A 20,385-nucleotide genomic window follows, 5' to 3' on the forward strand; every position below is an offset into this window, starting at 1 on the left:
ATTTTCAGATCTGCAAAATTCTCATCACAATCAATTTTCACTTTTTATTCTCTATGATATCTGTGTGACAGAAAATCGAAGTGAATGCATGAACATGTTGAATCAATAGTTGTGTTAATTAAAGCGAGAGAAAAATGCAGGTTATACTTAGAATTGCAAACTTTGAGATAAAACTGGAACCACACCACTGTCAACATTCTTGTAATAATCCCATCATTACTGAAGCTGAGTGTTTCTGTTGATTAATAAGCAAAGACAAGTTGAACATGATGTCATTAGGAGAATTGTGCTGCTGAACTATTAGTGATATAACTGACATTTAAAACTCATATTGTGACACATTCACTGATTTCTGCTCCCCACGGACATTTTCATCATTTCAGATTCTCATGACTCACTTTGTCAAACTACAGACTACATTCACAGCTACATTATATCAGGTGTAGAAGAAGAAGAAGTAGGCGTCCCCCTCCTTGAATAAGAGACAAAGGAACTGATGGAGAGAGAGGGAACTGCCCCGCTGTGCCCCTCTCCTCCCCCTCTCTACATAAACACATGCAGGCTTTTACTGAGGCCTCATGCTGGCTAACTGATGGACTAACTCTATATTTATGTATGTTTGCGTGTGTGTGTGTGTGTGTGTGTGTGTGTGTGCTGTGTATGTTGAGTGTGTGTTGTGTAAGATATATGTGCAAAATGAGAGTGAGAGAGCCAGCAGTAGAGAGAAGAGAGAACACCACACAAGAGATAATGGTGAGAAAACTTAAAGAGCAGCCTGACACACACACACACACACACACACATACAGAGGAAAACTGTCAAACACACTTCTCCAACACACACGCACACACACAAAAACTACATGTAAAAGTTTCGTTAGATCTTTTTTTTTTCTAAATAACTGGCAAAAATAACAAAATAAAATCCGTGTCAACATAAAAGAGACAATATAAACTATCCAAAACAATGAAAATGATTTTCTCTTTATGTCGCAAAAGTGTCATCAACCAACCACGGCCATTACCAAAGACAAATTAAAGTGTGTTGATTTTTCACTTTTCTTTTAACTCAGCCTTTATTGAATGCTTTCTTTGCATTTCAGCCATACATTTCTGAACATAACATCACAGCATGAGACAAAAGTCAAACACTAAAAACTTTGATTGGATAGTTTGACTCATTTCAGTCAAATGAATCATATTTTGTTCTGTTATTAGTTTCGGCAGCTTTCTTAAACGGCTGTTGGTGTTTGAAATTATTTAAACATTTGAATGATCAATTCTTTTCTTTTTAGGTAAAAATGAAAAATGTTTTTGTCAGAGAAAAGAGACAAAGACTGTTTTTTGTAACAAGATGGAAACTCAGGTCCATTTTTATTACATCTTTGACACTTTTCAAATAATATTTAGATCTATTTAGGAATGAAAAACAAATATATTTAAAGGAGATACAGGTTTGTTTGTTTTTTATACAATAATAATGAAAATAAAATTAAAAAAACATTTTGCACTGATGCTTCTTAGAAACAGAGATTTGGAAATAAAAATTCATATCTAACATTTCAAATCAACTTTTGAAATAAACAGAATCAAATTTTTCACATCCACTTCACTTTTATAATAAGTTGGGCCTTGGGAGTCTTTTTGCCTTGATGTATTTACAACACAAGAATAATGACAGAGATCAGTAGGAAACAACTTATCAACGCATGTGCGTGTGTGCGTGGGCGTGTGTTCACATTCATTAAACATCTTTTAGGCCGAGCAGCATCAGCCAGATGTGAGGATTGGTGGAAATCTGGGTGAGCTAACAAGGTCAGGAGGCCCTGAGCTGCTCAGACAAAGACATATTTTTGGACTTCAGTGTGTGTGCGTTTGTGTGTGTGTTTGTGTGTGTGTGTGTGTGTGTGTGTGTGTGTGTGTGTGTGTGGTTGGGGGGGATTTTGTGCTCAATGAATTTACTGTGTTTGCAGCTTCTTGTTATCATATGATTTTCACATGAAGTTTGTGCTGCTTACAGGGTGAAGGACAAAGGCAGGGATTCAGATACAGCGTGGCACATCAGGGGAAGGATGTATGCATTGAGTGAGTGAAATTCCCCTAAACACACACACACACACACACACACACACACACACACACACGTACACACACACACACACAGGATGATTGTCTGTTTGTAAGTGACTACTTTTTAGTTCAGAAAAACGGAAAAAGGCTGTTCCAAAAAACATAAAACATCTTGAATTTTCTCTCCTTGTGATATTCAGTATATATGAACTTTAGTAAGCTTAAAGACAATGATTCGTCATCAGTGCACAAAATCTAAATGATTACACATCTAGTCAGTCAAATTTGGCATGAGACGATATAACATTTATGAACAAAGCACTAATCAGTGTGGTGTCCCTGTTTCATGAGGTTTTGTACCTGGAGCCAAATGCCCAACAAATGTTTACTTTACGACTCTGAAACAAACAGACTTGGTTTTTAAAACCACTAAAAGGACTGAAAAGCCATTCAAGAGGTTTTTCAAGTGAATCCAGATTAACATTAAAGGTCTTCTCTTTAAAACAGAAGGTGATTAACACCAGTAATAACAACTGTAAAGAGCATTTTCGGGTTGGAAAAATCTGTTGTTTTGTTGTTGTTGTTCTCATGGTTTTTACTGAAAGCCAAAATACTTTCAGGGGTCTCCTCATCTCCAAAACAGACTACATCAACTATTAAAACCACTTGAACATCGGATGAAGCAGTATTATTTTTATTCTCTGTTTCTTTCTGAAGCTGGTTTATATTTTTATAACCTTTATTTAACAACTTGTTACTGCAGCTGAATGGCAAAGCCGCTCCTGCTGAAGGTATGTAGACCAGCGAGACCAAATTTGACTGTTAAAATAATTTTGCATTTATTTGGGCAATTGGGTCATTTAAATGCTGTGACATGACTCCAGGAGCAGAGCCACAGGACTGAAGAGTCACTGAGAAGTTACGCATTGATCTTTTAAAAAGGAAGGAGTTTTGTTTCCGGGGGGTTCAGTTTCAGAAAGTAGAAGAAAAAAAAACACGTCCTGTAAACTGAGATTAAAACAAAAGCAGAGGAATCATTTTATCAAGAAGAAAAAAAAGAAACCAAGAAGAGAAGAATAAACATTATTTATCCACCTGCACTTGGTCACACACACACACACACACCCACACACCCACACACACACACACACACACACACACACACACACACACACACACACACACACACACAATGGCATTAAAAGGTACACCCCATGTTGAGCGCCTGAGATCTGAAGCCATTTTGGAGCTAAGTGCTGCAGTCAGTTTAATAGGGGCCAACCATGTGACACACACACACACACACACACTCACACACACACTCACACACACACACACACACACACTCACACACACTTTAAGAATATAACCATAAGGCTGCTTTTTAGTCACCTTACTTCACACTCACAACAGCAAACACACAAAATGAAAATGTCTATACATCACTGTAGGTCTGCACACACACATAGACACATACAAACACATATTGTATGCATAATGATGACAAAACGTTTTCAAATAACACACCAAAAAACAGTCCACAAAGACGTCTTCAACAGTCTTTGTGAACTATTTTAAACCAACAGACGTTACATTTAGGTCTGCAAATACTTACATTTTGAGGTGTTAATAATTCATTTTGGAAATATCAATCCACTAATTGAATAATTTGCTACAGCTGTAGCTCACATTGCAACAAACAGCCAGTCCTGAAACTGGTGTGCAGTGCTTTTATATCTGATCGTGATCCTTTGAGTATCTGTTGACTAACAGGCAGATAAATCTTTACATTTGTTTTGTGCTCTCTTAAATCTTTTGTCATTGATATACGACCATACTTAGATAGCACTGTACCCAAGAGAGCCTTAAACTGGTCATAAATATTCACCTTTTTGCCAATCAAAGGTGAGAGAGAGAGAGAGAGAGAGAGAGAGAGAGAGAGAGAGAGAGAGCGAGAGAGAGAGAGAAAGAAAGAGCAGAGAGTTCAATATTGACACAGAGGCAGCAGAGCCTCCTCACATTAATATTAGATGATGTTATCACTGATATGGAGGAATATTCTCTTGGTTAACTCTTTGTGTGCACACAAACACACACACACACACACACACACACACACACACACACACACACACACACAGGAAGTGGTTTACAACCGTGTCTATCCTTGAACTGTTCCCTAAACTGCATTCCTGCCTAATTTGTCTCGGCAGTCCAAAGGTGGACGGTTCAAAGAGCTGCTGATAGGCCCAAACACACCTTAGTTCACAAAATGTTCAAGACTTATTAACCAAACATCCAAAACGCACACACTGCACGACAATGTGACTCAGATAAAGACACCCAACACTCCACTGTGTATCTTAGAAAGCATTTTCTTTCTGCAGAAGCTGAAAATATACCCTGAAAACTGTCTCAAAGAGTTCCTGTTATAGCACACACTACTCCGGAAGCTTTCCTGTAATGTATATTTCAGTAAATACTTCAAAACTGTGATTAATCTTTTGAACAAAGGCTATGTTTGATTTGTCCTGAAGTGATTTAACCTCCATCAGATATGTGGTAGAGCAGTGTTTTCTGCGGCTGTGGCTTATATATCCATTCCACTTTTTGTTTTAAACAGAAAAAATGTTCTGGCTGTTTACGACCCCTCGTAAATGTAATACGTCTTTTTTTTACATGTTCTTTTTGATTTGACTCACATGAGTTTGTCCTTGTGGATCTGATCTCTTCCACTCATTTGTACAGGATTCAGCTCCTTCATGTGCACCACAGTGATCTTATTGTAGTGCTTCAACTGCATCACTGATAGATAAAGGCTCAAATCGTACAAGCCTGCAGAGATAATAAGCCAGAGAGAATGACTTCACTGCCGCTTTTTAAGTAAGGAGACCAAATAACTACAAGTTAGAGGGAGAAGAAACCGTTCACATCATTCACACAGTTCTAATCTAAACCGGCAATATTTTTTTTTTACACGTCAAAACACAATTTCTTCTTCTCAACAATGCACAATATGGCCACAAAATGCCTGGACATGCTTGTTTTTTTTATAGTCCTTATGCCCTGAAAGACTTTCTAGACGACCCTTAAAAGACTAAAGTCTGACTCTCTGATATCTAAAGGCCTATGAGTCATAAATTACAAGATTTTGCAAAGACTCAGTATCTTGCAAGGCCACTATTTACAAGACTACAATTAGATTTTAGTTCAGATTATATCCCATCATAAAAGCAAACGATGAGGCAGAAACATGAAGCAACCTTTGACCTCAGCTGCCCGTGCATGCAAGTTTTTTTTTTAAAACTGCAGTGATTGAGGATGTAACATCAGCCGGGTTAGCATTACTAGCTAGTAGGCCGTTAACAAGACTTTTCCTTCCTTCAAACTTTGAATGTAGCATACTGAATCTGTGTTTTATCAGTAAGCCAGGATCCACTTGACAACTCTTGACATTCATCAGTGACAGCATCTCTTGGTGGAATACATGTGTCCTATCTATCAGCTTTGCTGCTTCTTGTTAAGTCCCTTTAAGAAGTTTCTTTACTTCATCCCACACTAAGAGAGCCCACTCAAGGTATGCTTTGATTGCTAACCTACCCATTCCGATTCTTCTTTAGAGATCTTTAATTGACACAAAAACAAACTTTTTTAACATCTTCTCCTTAATGGAAACTCAAGTCGATTTTTTTTTTTAAACACGACCAACTGCACTACTGTACATTTCTTAAGGAAAAATGTACAAATCTTAAAAAATCCTCATAATTTCAGCCATGTAATCTGTTTATTTCCACTATAAAATGTCCCTTAAAGGTTTTTCTTTACTTCATCCCACACTAAAATTAAAGGATTCTCCTGCAACATGTAACAATACAACAGACGACGTTGTGTCTGAAACTTCATTTCTATTCTGTTCATTTATATTTGAAGACCAGCATCCATAGCACCATCCTCAAATGCTGCAATAGAGACATTTAAAGCTAACCGTGTCAATCTGAGTTCTAACGGAAAATTGCTAAATTTATCTATCGACCTTAAGGGTTCTGCATTCAGCTGCACATCTACTGAATTTGAAGCTCAGTAAGAGTTTTCTCACCGCAATGCTTCTTGGGAGTCGTAGTTGATTTCTTCCCTCAGGTTCCTATCCCAACCGTCGTAAAGCTTTTAATAACCAAGCGTAGTTTCTAACAGAGAGATCTCTACATCCATACAGTTTTTGGATTTTCTCTCGAGGTCGGTCATCCCTCACTGACATTTACCTCCACCCGAATATAACCGGCCCACTTCACTGCCCAGCACTGATGCCCCTCCAGCCCTTCCTTTTCTTTCTTAGATGATGTTTCAAAGGAATTTGTCCTTCTGGTTTTGACCCTTCCATTCATTACTACGGCTCTCAGCTCCTCAGCGTGCGGCACAGAGCTTTCATTGTTTCATTGTCAAAACTGCAACACAGGCGGCTGAAATCTCCAAACTGTATGAGCTTCCATGTTAATCAAGCAGAGATAAATGTGTTTCATGCAGCTTTTTGAGCAAAGCATACCAAAAGACTGCAAATTAGTGTCACATTGGGGGGGGGGGGGGCTCTCATTTCTTTTGCATGCTTCAAGCTCTAAAATCATTAAACCTCTTTTAGCACTAAATTAGCAATTATTTTACAAACTTGCACCACATGCATCATATTTTATATCCCAATTAGAATATTGAGCCCACAGAAATGTCACTTTTGTACATATATATACCTTTTGTATATATTGTGCGGCTAAACTGTGTGCACATGTAATCATCACAATCCATCCAAAGCTTATATGCACATTTATAACAGAGATCTGGACCTTTACATCATCCTAGCTCAGTGGCATGAATTCTGTACGTGCATGTTAGAAGAACTAATATTACTTAGTAGAAGAAAAGTATGTAAAGCATAAAAATGAACACAAAAGAAAATATGCAGAGAAATATAACAACCTGCCTACGCCTCAATTAAGTCTGAGACAAAAATGTCCCCAGCTATTTGCACTCCCTGTATGTGTGTGTTTGACACATGCACACACTTATTTGAAGGGGTGGTGTTAGAAAATGGACCAATAATAAGTTTCTGAATATAAGTGCCTCTTGGCAGGAAAGAAATGGAAACGTTTCGAGAGATCCTTCAGGGAAACAGAGAAGGGACGAGAGCTGATGAATTCTTATTCTCCATGCATTAGACGATGAAGGACCTGCAGTGGGTTGTGCAGTGACACTGAAAGATATAATTTTTATAAAATGTACAAACGAGACTAGTACGATTAATAACAACAATATGAAGAGAAAGTAAAGAATGTGAGGAAGAAAAGGAGAGTAGATAAAAGCAAACGGGGAAAGTCACTGAAGAAGAAAGGAGAACATGATGAGAGGATTAACAAAAAGAAACAAAGGAAAATGGATAAGTAGATTATGAATTTCATTTTTTTAAGTGACGTAAAAGGAGAAGAAAGGAGCGGACAGGGGAAAGGAAAATTATAACGAATAAGAAGGAAGAGAAGAAGGGAAGAGAGGACTATGAAGAGGAGGGATGGAGGAGATAAAAATACAAGTGACATTTTCTCCTGGTGACGGGAGTGACGGCGGCAGCAGAACAGCGTTTGTTGCTTGACCTTCACTTTTATTTCAGTGTGTGTGTTTGTATTTGTGTGTGTTAGTGTGCAGCAACCTGGTGGGCTTGACACCTAACTGAGGGTGACACGGTCACACAAAGAAGAGCTGAGAGCCCCCAGCTCTGCCAGCCAGCCTGGCCCCTCACATAGCACAGCTGGCCCTGTCATCTCCACTTATCCTGCCCAGCTCCATTCTGCATGTACAGTACCGTGTGTGTGTGTGTGTGTGTGTGTGTGTGTGTGTGTGTGTGTGTGTGTGTGTGTGTGTGTGTGTGTGTGTGTCCATTTAATGCTATGTTAAAGCCAGATGCATGGGGTCTGTGAGCATTAGGGTGCATTAAATAATTTTACAGTCCAACTGGGATATGTGACCATAAATTATCAGCAGGGGTTGCCAGGTTTGTGGTTCAATACTGCTGATTAATAAGCACAATAAATCAGCCCTTGTGGCTTGAGCTGCAAAAAAAAAAAAAAAAAATCCTCAATTTTTTTGCTTCTGGCTGCATTGACCATTAGAACATCAGACGTTCTCCTTTGACGTTATGCTCAAGGTTGGAAGCTCAAAAGCTGTTATATTTCCATTCTACTGTCTATATTGTTAGCTGTAATAACACTGACAATCTTACCATTCGTTTTCCTTTCACCGCTTCTAGATCGATCAGCACCATGAACATGGTGAATAGAACAGTCACTCTTGTCACTACTGATGTACATTGCTGCAGCGTGCAGGCAAACAACAACAGTCTAATAAGACTCATGAGAATGCAAAAGTAGGTGATGGTCAAGAGAATCAAAGCTTAGTTTTCCTCCAAAAGTTCTCCACAACTTCACCAAACCCAATTTGATTTTCCAGCATCTTTTTTTAACAGTTAATAAAGATATATATAAAATAAAGGTAATACAACAAGTGACTCACAAACAGGACAAGAAATTTATTTGACTGCGCACACCTACACGTTAGAGCAACTGTCAAAGCAGCGGGCAGTCTGCAGAAAAAAAGAGAAAAAAACTGGGTGAATGACAGGCTGAAGGTTTGTAGACAAAGAAACAGAAATGGCTCGTATGGTGGGAGCCAGGCTGGGCTGGAGGCAGTGCTGAAGAAACTGCTCTTATCTGAGAGAAAATCTGCCACGCTGACCTCTGAATCTTCTCAATAAATGTATAGAACATTTCAACAAAAGCCCCGACTGCAACTGTTTTTGATTATTTTTACACAAATCACAGAAGAAATAATCAAACCCTCATTACCAGCTGCCTGCTCTGTGTACCAAAGGAGATAAATGTGGCCCTGCAGTGTGTCAACAACACAGCTTCAATAAGTGCATGGTGAAAAAACAACAGACTTTTTTTGTCCATTTGTTTTAATGATGTCGTGCTATGAATTTTTAAGAGGCTTTTTGCCCCCAAGCGGACATTAATGTGCGACCCTGTTAACTCAACTGTCAGCTTTAAATTCAAATGCAGCACTGCTTGATGTGAGCCTTTTTAATTTATTAATAGCAATAATTATCATTAAAAAAAGTTAAGTACACAACAGTCTTCACACCAAACTAACAAAATACTAAAAGGTTTGGCTGAGATTGTTTTGATATAATGTAAAATATGAGGTAAACATTATTATTATTATTATGGAATACTGTAGAGCATGTGGTGTTTGTTCAGCACAGACCAAACCAAATGACAGCCTCGTGACAAATAAGGCTTTGACAGGGGAAATAAATATCAGGATGGAAAAAATGACCATCCCTTTCAAGAATCTTATCGGGATTAAGAGTGTCTTTTGAGTTTGTAACAGTGTGGAACCAGATTGAAATGGTTTGATAAGTGTTAAAACTTACGAAACCAGTAAATGATTTCTCATTTTGCTCATTCGATTTTGTTTTCCTGGTGTGGTGTGGCTGAATCAAAGACCTCTTCAATAACACTGAAGATCTGGGGTTTTTTTACATATTAAGCTTTAACAAGAAATAAAATGTAGAAAATGACGTGGTCATATCGCTTGACCCTACTGTGACGTTAGTTATTCAAATTTAAAATTATTTATTTTGTTTAACTTAAAAAAAGGAAAAAAGATCCTTATTCAGATTGTTTGAGAATTTAGCATGAAGCCATAAAATACACAACCTCTCTGAAATATCAATATTATTGTCTGCCTCATAAATCCAGTATCAAGCTTTATGTGGAAGCATTAGAGGAGAATTAGGGGAAGTCTACAAAAACAAGGATTTATCCTTTGTGGATCATGAAATCCACTACAGACGTAATATAAATCTGTTATTTAGCTCTCTACAGTATGTGGCTTTCAATTGATGAACTGTGATCAGAGGCACATTTCGGTACTGGTGGTAGCACTTTGGGAAAAATGTCATTTTTTTCTGTAAACCTGTAATTGTCCCTTACCATCCATTAAAATCAGATCTCATGGAGTCACTCACTTCTCAGACCAAATGTCCAACTGATGTTCCGATCTTAATCTGAGCAGCTATCTTGTATCAGATTTGTCTACTTTGTACTTGTAGAAAGCAGAATCTATTCCCCTAAGTCAGCCTGTATGAGGAGCTTCTTGACTGTTTTTATATGTGGAAGAACGACAGCGAGGTCAGTCTTCCTCGAGCGCTGTGAGTCAGACCCCAACACGCCCGGAGCTTCAGAAAACATCACAGGAGAACCTCCTCTGTTCTGCCCTTCACACAAAGACGCCTGTGTGCCTGCACCACGCTGACATCGCCATGACACCGGCTGTGGTTGTTGTGTTGTTGAATGTGGCCGCAATGGAGACAGCTCTGAAATTGAGCTCATTCTGACATAGCGAAGATGATGGTTTGCAGTGTGTAGCTCACAACGTCTATATTTGCTAAGATATTGAGTGAAAAGAGAAAAAGAAAACGAAGCATTTCAGAAAACCTTGCACACGTTTTTTTGAAAATCTACAAATGAAAATGTTAATTCCTGCATTTTTCCACCCACTCCCACTCTCAAATAAGTGTGTCCTTTTTCACATTGTGAATGTGCATTTTGGCGTGTTTATCCAGGTGGGACAAAAAGAAAAAAGAAATAAATAAAAAAGTGACATTTCATATCTATACCAAGGTCTTTTTATTGCTATTATTAAAATGCTGATTAAACATAGCTGAAAGTGAAGGAACAGGAAGTGAAACACAATTGTAGCGAACAGACTGAACCAAAAGATCCCTTTACTACAGATTTGTGTGAACACTCCTGATAGCTTTAAGACGTTATTTTTTTACTTTTCATAATATATTGAGATGTTTTAAATTTTAAAGGCTTACCATGTGGTTTCAGAAACTTATCTCCCATTACCTATGTTGTTAATAATTATCCCTATTGGTATTGTTTCACTGAGACTAATAAAAGTACAATTTACAGCCTAAACTAATAATTAAAAGACCCAATTTGATCTTCAAACAGGTTTATGAGGGTTTTCTGGTCAAACAAAGGACCTCTCCTCTCAAAATGCAGTTTTTCATTTTGTGGTTAGTTATTGGTTTCTTAAGTTACAAAGTCCAGATCGTCACGTTTTTGAAGTCCTCCTTTTTTGTTCTCCTCCGGCCAGTTTGTAAAGTTACTCCAGAGACTTTGTAACTTTTCATACTGTTTAATCAATTCATTGTTATGTTATGATTGTTCATTGAGGGGTGATGACTTCGGGGCGTTGTTAACAAAACATTACCGAAGATCCATTCCGATTTTCTGACAGCAGATTTAGACAACTTACTGGTGTGAAACTTTTTTATTGGAATCACAGAGGAGATAGATTCTATGGCATCAAAAAAAAGTAAAAACAACTGAAGTTTTACTACTTTTTAGAAAAAGAAAAACATGTTTAGAAAAAAAAGATATTGGTTGGGTTACAGAGTTGATGTTTTGAAGCAGCAGCGGAGGGTTTACCTGTGTTCATCTGCACTCCCTTGTCTAAGGCAAAACAATTATGACCAGCCATTCAATCTTTGAATTGCAAATAATGGCTCATTGTTTACGAGTCATTTGTTGTGCAAAACTCGTCCGTCGTGTGCCCTCACAGGGCTGGTCGTGTAAAAGCAACATACATTCTCCCCCCCCCCCCCCCTCTATTGTTTCCCCCATCTGGCGCTCTCTTTCTTTAAGCTACTACATTTCCCAGGGTGCACCTGTGGGCCAAAGCAGCAGCAGTGGCCTCGCAACGCTGCAATGCCCAGTGGGTGGTGAGTCTTTTTATTAAACAAACCGGCAAAGGTTAAACCCACACACACACAGATTTTATACTTCACTTCCTGCTGCAGCAGAGGAGTTAGTTTTCATTCTGTAGAAGCCGGGAACAAGACATTTATCTTTTCTCTGCTAATTGAGAGTGATCAGGTAGTTTCCTGCGGACTGTCCCTTTAACTGTGCACCATGACAGCTTAACTCTGCTTAACCGACTGTTCAGCTCCATTATTATCTCATTAGCTGAATCCTCTTGTTCAGGAGTCCTGAGGTGCCACTTAGTATAAATTAATTGTTAATGACAGACTGGATGACACACACTTTTACTTTAATAATATTAATACGGAATTCAAGGAAAGACACAGACACTTTCCTTCCCTTCTTCAAATATTAAGACACTCCCTTTTGGAGTTGACCTTCACACAGCTCTTTGAAGAAGTGTAGAGAAAAAAAGAAAGAACATTCCAAAAATGTCTTAAGCTAGTCCTACAAACACAGAAACCCACTCTTACACACATACACACCTTAATGTTATTGATCAAATACTTTAAAAATCAAATGTCTCAAATCTGACCTTCCACACAAAAGCTTCCATTATTAAGGAACACAGAGGAATTCAGAGAGAATTCAGAGAAGGCGGGTCAGAGTAAACATTCCTGCTGCTCTAAAGCCACGACAACTTTGTGTGTGTGTGTAGTGTGTGTGTGTGTGTGTGTGTGTGTGTGTGTGTGTGTGTGTGTGTGTGTGTGTGTGTGTGTGTGTGTGTGTGTGTGTGTGTGTACTCCAAACACAAACTCCTCTAGTGCATGAGCCCACATGGCGTCAGATATGTACCAGGGAGGTCAGGTAGCTCACATAACAAAAGAAACACACACACACACACACACACACACAAACACACACTCTCTCTCTCACACACACACACACACACACACACACACACACACACACACACACACACAGACAGACAATGGAAAGGTTATATAAATTTTGGGTTGGGGCAGGAACGCTGTGTACAAAGTTTAGATGAAGGAAATGGAGGACTTTGGTCTCTGGTTCAAAGAGGGAATAACAAGGTGTTGGCTCTTTGTTATTTTTTAAACCCTGAGCATATGGATCAAAAAAGAATTGGGAAACGTAATGTAAATAAAAACAGAATGTTAATGATGGGCAAAACACATTGAATTGAAAATATCAAAATTACAAAAATATAGAATTTTGAAACTGAGAAGAATGCGACTGTGTATTTAATTGCTGAAACAAATTTTCTATTCATCAGCTGCTTATTTAATTTGCAGTTTGCCTGCTGAAGAAAACAAAAGGAGGAGAAGAAAATTGAGTTGAATTCAGCTTTCAGAATATACTAGACCAAACTTCTAAGAGTCCTTTAAGAGCAACAAATCCTGCTACCTGACACTGAAAACAAACAACAACAAAACTCCTAACTTCACTTATTTTTTTCCATGTTGATTCCGTCACACTAAATGGATCATTCTGTGAAATATTTGCCTTTTTTTCCACAGGCCATGTAGGAAAAAACTGACTCAAAATTTGGGCTAAAAGAAGCAGACTGATGACACACGTTCTGATAAATGTGTAAAAAAACGTTGCTGCAAAAGAGCACAGAGCTCAGTGGACGATTTCCTGGATAAATGAGGTTCACACACACACACGTTAACACGCACACACACCTTCTGTCGACATTCGTTCAGTGCCAGTGGTGTATTTTGCTTTTCCACAGATTGCACTCAAACCCCCAACCCCCCACCCCACCCTAAAGAGAGCAGCCCTCCTCCCACGGGGCTCCTGGTTGGCATGGATGAGCCCTTGAGATAGATCCACAGACACACACACTAAAACCAAGCAGTGAGTGTGTGTGTGTGTGTGTGTGTGTGTGTGTGTGTGTGATGAGAAGGGTACGCAGAGATTTACAGTGTTGGCAGAGGGTCCAGTCGATGGGTGGGATGGCTGCCACTCTCCCCGATAAATGTGCCATGTTTTGTTTCCCTTTCAAAAAAAAAAGCCATGAAAAGAATTAACAGGATGAGAAAGTAGCCGGCAGATCTCTGGGGGCGTCCATCTGTCCATTACTGAAATAAAAGACGTCCGCTCTGAGGGGAGGAGGCGTGCTGGAGGGATTTTGTGGACTTGATAAGACAGGGATTTGACTCTGAGTGCACCGTGTAATCGAGGGAGTACAGATATAGAGAGATAGATGGAGAGAAAGAGGGAAATCTGTTCACTTAATGACGCACTGACCACAAAAGGATGATCATGCACGTGGCCGATTTAATTGGGAGATATTGCCGTTTTCTAGAGAGTCTGGCCATGCTGTCAAATGTCACAACCTCCAGCAAAACACATCTCCATCTTATTCATTCATTTATAAAAAAGAAATGTAGAAAATAGATGTGGCTAATAAGTGACGAGCACTGCAAATAAAAAGGGACTTGTAAACTAACAGAGCTCTAGTGATCTGAGGGTGAATCATTTAGTGCTGAGCTGTCAATCATGGTATTGCAGCCCTTTCTAATAGCATAAAAGAACTAATTGTATTGACAGAAACAACATTGGCATAAAATGTTTATGTTTCTGGGTTGGGTACGTAATATGATTGTGTTTTTCACTGGCATGTGCTTCGTTGTTACATGCAGATTGTCGTTTACTTTCATTGGGTTATTTCTCTACTGTGGAGGCAGCTTAATGTGTGCAGCACCAAGACAGATATCCCTAAGGGGACAATAAAATGTATCATATTTTGAATTCCCATGTCCCAGCAGTTCACATGAAGTGGAGCTCATGACATATAATTCAGCCAGTCAGAAGGGGGAACTCCAAATGTTTTGGCTTCACTTTTGGGGAGCTCACATGTGGCCCATCTTTTATACAGTCAATTGTTCTCCTTCATGCCACCCCTGCATAAGTAATTGACCCAGGTCGGCCACACCAGTCCAAAAAATAAAGGTCTGGACCGCCCCAGCAAACATGTACAATCTCCTGTTGTGTGGGACATGTGTGAAAGGGCATCCCCCAAAATATGTCAGTACTGCAAGGAACTACAATGTTAGCCTGCAGTCAAAATAAGTCACCAGACTGCTGATAGAGAGAGAGAGAGAGAGAGAGAGAGAGAGAGAGAGCTGTATTTAATAAAAAAACCCACTTTAGTCATGAATTAACTGAAACAAAGAGAAATCTGCCCCCAGATTTACACCTCTGTTTCCCTGTATCTCTTTCACTTTCTTTCTCTCTCTTCTCTCTCAGTCTCTCTCTCTCTCTCTCTCTCTCTCTCTCTCTCTCTCTCTGCTGCAACCTTTCAGCAATCAAATTGTCTGCACTTCTTACCCAGAAAATGTGCCAAAGGAATCAGCAGTTGGGATATAATTGCTACTAACTAATAATGTTAACCTTTTCTGTGGCATATAGACCGACTTTATTATCAGAACAGCAGCGGGCAAGAGGACGAGGCGACAAGGTGCATCCTCTCACATCACCGAGAGCTGAGAAATGTCCACCTGTGTCACCTGACCTTCTTACACCGAATGATCAAAATGTGCTCCATAACGAGACAGGCTCGTAAGTTCAGGTGTGACTAACAAGTCACAACAAAGGGAAAACGAATATGTCACGCCAGCAGATCTTTTGGAGCTTCATTTGTTCATTTTTTTCCTACAACAAGTCAATTAAATAATAAGCCTACCTTTTTGTTTTCTTTAGGTTCATTTTAGGCAAACCGAAATATTCACTATATTTTTTAGTTTTTTTTAACTCTTGAATCTTATTTATTTTCCAGGTGAAATAAACAGTTAGGGTCTCCTCGTTAAAAGGATTTGCTGATTATGTTTTGTTCTAAAAAGTAAAATCAACATGTTAGGGTTTTGGACTGAAGCTCAGTGAAAATTAAATGTTTCTCACTTCTTGTAAGTAATTTTCAGTCTTCCTCCTTTTATCCAAAGGACCAAAGATTTGTTTTCTTAAATCTACAGCTGAAACTCACAATCAATTAATTCATCTATTTTTAATAAATCTGTAAGTCAATTCTCAAGCTTAAATGTAAACCATTGTTAATAGTTTAACTCTCCGTTTCGTAAACATGTGCTGCTTTTTATCAGATATTTAAAGTTAATTTAACATCCTTGGGTTTTAGACTGTTTTTCACTATTTTATAAGATTTTGTAATGATCAATTGAGCTATGGACTTTAAGAAAAACTGTCGCCTGTAGCTCTACCTTACACAAAGTTGTCAAGGCCCATTGCAACAGTTGCTGCTCTAACATAACTGTTACACCACATGTTTTATTATCAGTTAATTATTAGATTTTTATACATTTTATCAACTTATTGTTTGGTCTAGAAAATGTGATGAACTTGTGAAAAGAAGCCAATCACATGTCCCTGAGCCCAACGTGATGTTTAAATTGCTTCTTTTGTCCAATATTTGAAAATAATTTTCCTTTACAAAATGAGAAAGCTACAACTTCTGACTTTAGAAAGCTGGAACCAGCAACTGTTTGACATCTTTGCTTGATTATGATGCATAGATTATAATGATTTGGTGAAAGTTAGAGCCCTAATAAAAATAGATTAGATTTATTTAATTAGACCTTAAAACAAAATGCAAAACTGTACACTCTTAAACTTGTAAAGGCAACAAACTCAGAGACAAACTCGTAAGCCATTAAGAATAAAAACAACTTCCTTCAATGTTCCAGTTTCTCACAGTCTCATAATCTGATCAGCCGTCAAACAGATAAACATGTCAGACTTCAATCTGAGCGCTGATAACTTCTGCTGCGCTTGGTCATAAAACTCATCACGCATTGCAAACCAATGAAGAGTAAAAGGCAGAAGTAAAGAAAAATGTCGAAAACACACACACACACACACACACACACACACACACACACACCATAACACACACACACACACATCATAACACACACACACAGCAGCAGCTCAAACAGAGTGCTAAAGAAATCTGGAATACCCCACTGTGAGTTCATTATTCTACTTTGTGTATCAGCTGTGGTATCATTGTGGTATTACTGCATGGATTCAAGGTGCACATAGTGAGCTTACATTGTGATTATATTCTTATGGTTTCTCTCTAGACTTTAGTATCACTACAGAAATAATGTGGAGACTTATAGTCACAGATATCAGAATTATAAACTTATGCCTTAATGTGTTTATTTCAGCTTTCATTATGGTGAAACTACAACCATCCAAAATGTGTCTAATGAGGACTCCTCCACTGCTTTTAACTCCAACCCAGTGACCCAGTAAATCCTTAAAACAGCACTAATTAGACTCTAAAAGCATAAAAAAAAAAAAAAAAAAAAAAAAAGCCGGCTGCATTCAATAGACTGAGCTAGAAAATAGGTTAACACATTCTGTGCAATAATCTCAAAGAAAAAAAAAACGACAATAATAGAAGTGCATTATGGAGGAGACGCCTTTTGTTTACATTTTCTGCTTGTGATTCCTTATGGCTCTATGCTGATCACACCATCCAGAGGTCAGAGATTACCAGCCTTTTAATTCAACACTATACATCCCCTCATTAGGAGGTTTGCTTTCTAAAAAGCCCCGCTTGCCTGCGCTGGAATCAGGCCATGTGAGTTATTATAAAACGCTCGGATGGGTAAGTAGGTGACAGGTCAGTGCTCAACATCTGGACAAACAAGTGCGTCCAAAAACAGCCCCGAACATCTCCACCAGCTCCACCATTGCTGCTGCCGCCGCCGCTGAGATGCTCCGCTTTACACAGCCGATAAAAGCCAGATTAGGAGCCGGGCAGAAAGTCGAGGAGACCCGTAGAGGTTAGGAGATCAGAGGCGAAGAGTGGATGATAATCTTTGCTATAACATCGGGATAGGTCAGTGCAACCGGATTAAAGTGAGCTAATGAAATACACCAGAAATGGAGGATTTGGGAGGAAGGGGGTGTGGTTGAATGGTGGGTTAGATGTATAGATAAGAAAATCCAAAATAAAAAGCCAACATGAACTAATGTGGAAAGCGATGAGAGGTAACAAAGTGGGCTTTTACAAGGAGGACAAAGACTGACATGCGCTGCTTTTGATTGTGCAGTGACACAGAGATCACGTACTGTAATAATAATCTCAACATATGGCCTAACAAATATGTCTTTACGCAAACTACACCGGACAAATCTCCACCCGCAGACTTTTTCCAAATCCATAGCAGCGCCCGTGTCAACAAGTAGGCCTATACCAAACCCGGTTTACAGGCTTTCTCCCTGTCGACCCCTCCTCGCCTGTACACCTCCCCCCCTAAAATACAAAATTATTTCCACTGACATTTCCCCCAATGCAGCAATGCGCGCTCCCAAAAGCCGATTTCCAGGGAAGTCAAGGAAGAGGAGGAGGAGGCGGGGGGAGGCATGTTTGGAGATTGAGAGCGCGCACCGCCCTCCCCCCCTCGTCCAAAAACTCAACCCAGGTTACGCGCAAGCGGGCACGGGCCTGCCTATAGAGGGGGATGTGATTGGCTGAGGCGCAGCTCCGTCTACACACGTGACACTCCCTGCTTACAATAAATAAACAGCCATGGAATAATGTATAAAAAAAAGTCCCCCGCGGCTCGAAAGCGCACATACTTTGAATAAAACAAAACTCAGCAGTAACACAGCACATACAGACTCTTTTGCAGGTAAAGCGATAAAGCAGTGCAGGAGTTCAGAAACTTGAGAGCTGAATCTTTTTGGCTGTGTCCGGTGGGAGGCAAGCAGCGCCAGGCAACAGCAGCGCGGTGCAAAAAAAAATGACAGCTTCCTGAGAGCCTATAGGTTTCAGTGGACATTACAGTCGCAGGTCTCCGGTCCTACAGATAAAAAAAAAAAAAAAAAACATACACAAACACAGGGACCGGCACGCTTCGGCCGCCCCGGACCACGACTCACACGCGTACACACACAATGCCAAGAGAGCTTACCTACACAGTGAATGAGTTTGTGCCTCCAAGAGTCAAGTTCCTGCCGAAAGCCGCGCCTCTCTATCGTGCATTGCTGCCTTTTGCACAGACTCGCCATTTTCTATCGGCCCCTCCCGTGGGCGCGCACATACTGCTGGATGCTTCCCTGCGCGCACGTCACCGGTGCTTTTTTATTCTAGGGCTGGGTGGAGTGAGATATGAAGGGGACGGGGCTGCAGCATCCCCCTTTCTATAGCGCTCATTCGTCCCACCCACCAAAAGCGCCCCCTTCTCCTCCTCCTCCTCCTTCATCCCCTCCCAGCATCTCTGCGCGAGGATGTGCTGTCATTGGAGGTTTAACGGGATGTTTGTCTGTTTAATGTTGTATAGGGTACAGCACATGGCGCCTGTGATCCAAATTTGCCATGGCTCAAAGCTAAGTGTGTCAAAGGGCGCTGGTGTGCCGCGGATTTAAAATGTGCATAAAGAAGCTGCATTGTTTCAATTAGCGGATATATGTTTCAGTGCAGCAGTATAACTGTAGGCTAGAAGGGCTATGCAAACAGAGGGGCCATGTTATCAAAATTATACAAGAAGTATAGGCTCACTTTATTCAACAATTTAAAAAGCCTTCAGTGTAAAGATGCTCATGTGCTCACAATGTTTACAATTGAAACAGTCAATTCAGTTAGGCTATGACTTAATATTCTTCTTTGGTCAATTAAATAGTTAATCCAGGTTCTGTTGAATGGATAAGATATGTCCTACCTTTCCTTACTGGCCGTTCCTAAACAAATAAATCCAAGCTGTTTCAGTCAACCATCTTGAGTGCCATATAGGCTACAGATAATTTCCCCCAAAATTCTTCAGGATCCCCCCCCCCCCCCCCCCCCCCTATCATTCATTAGTGTTAATTTAGTTTAAAATTGTCTCATTTGATTTTAAATAGCCATTAGTTATTACGTTGTTGAACAAAACAACTCGTAAACTAATAATTACAGATGATCACAAGAGGGGTTCCAATAGATAGTGTGTCATGAAAAAACTGACAATGGAGATAATATCCAATAGCCTACAAAGCTACATTATCTTTATTATGGCCTATTTCCAAGGTGTGACTTCCAAAATGTGGTTTAGATAGGGGATTTTACTCTGTTTGTAAAAGTGCTTTCCCAACAATTCAATGAAACCAAGCATTATATGAGCAGTTGCCAGGAAGGAACACATGATAATCCTAAAATAGCTGTTATTGAAGAAAAAAAAAGGAAATATGAGAGGAATTTGTTCCCAGGGTTGGTAAAGAACACATTTAACATACTTTTGACTCTTTATATATGGATTCAGCAGACAAAGCCCTGAGCCAAGACTGTATCTTTGACATATAATTGCATTGCATGTTTGGTAAAAAACCCAACAGTGATGAGATCTTCAATGTTCTGAAATGAATATTGCATGTTTGAAATCTTGATTAAGGAGTTTACGGTGTAAACTGCTGATATTGATAGACCTGGATTAATCAGTTTAATTCATTAATGTCCATTTTTTCAT

The 20,385-nt window shown here is 39.4% G+C and overlaps 1 protein-coding gene across 1 annotated transcript in view; it reads right to left on the reverse strand.

The window, feature by feature from the left end:
- lcor (ligand dependent nuclear receptor corepressor) overlaps positions 1-19,082 on the reverse strand; it is an 82,207-nt gene extending 63,125 nt beyond the window's left edge. Inside the window, exon 1 of the mRNA XM_061049338.1 lies at positions 18,859-19,082. Coding sequence (XP_060905321.1) covers positions 18,859-18,955 — 97 coding nt within the window. The 5' untranslated portion in view covers positions 18,956-19,082. The remainder of the gene's footprint in view (positions 1-18,858) is intronic.
- Between the last annotated feature and the right edge of the window lie 1,303 nt (positions 19,083-20,385).

The sequence above is a fragment of the Labrus mixtus genome, chromosome 2, assembly GCF_963584025.1.
Source record: "Labrus mixtus chromosome 2, fLabMix1.1, whole genome shotgun sequence".
In the NCBI taxonomy this organism is placed as follows: domain Eukaryota; kingdom Metazoa; phylum Chordata; class Actinopteri; order Labriformes; family Labridae; genus Labrus; species Labrus mixtus.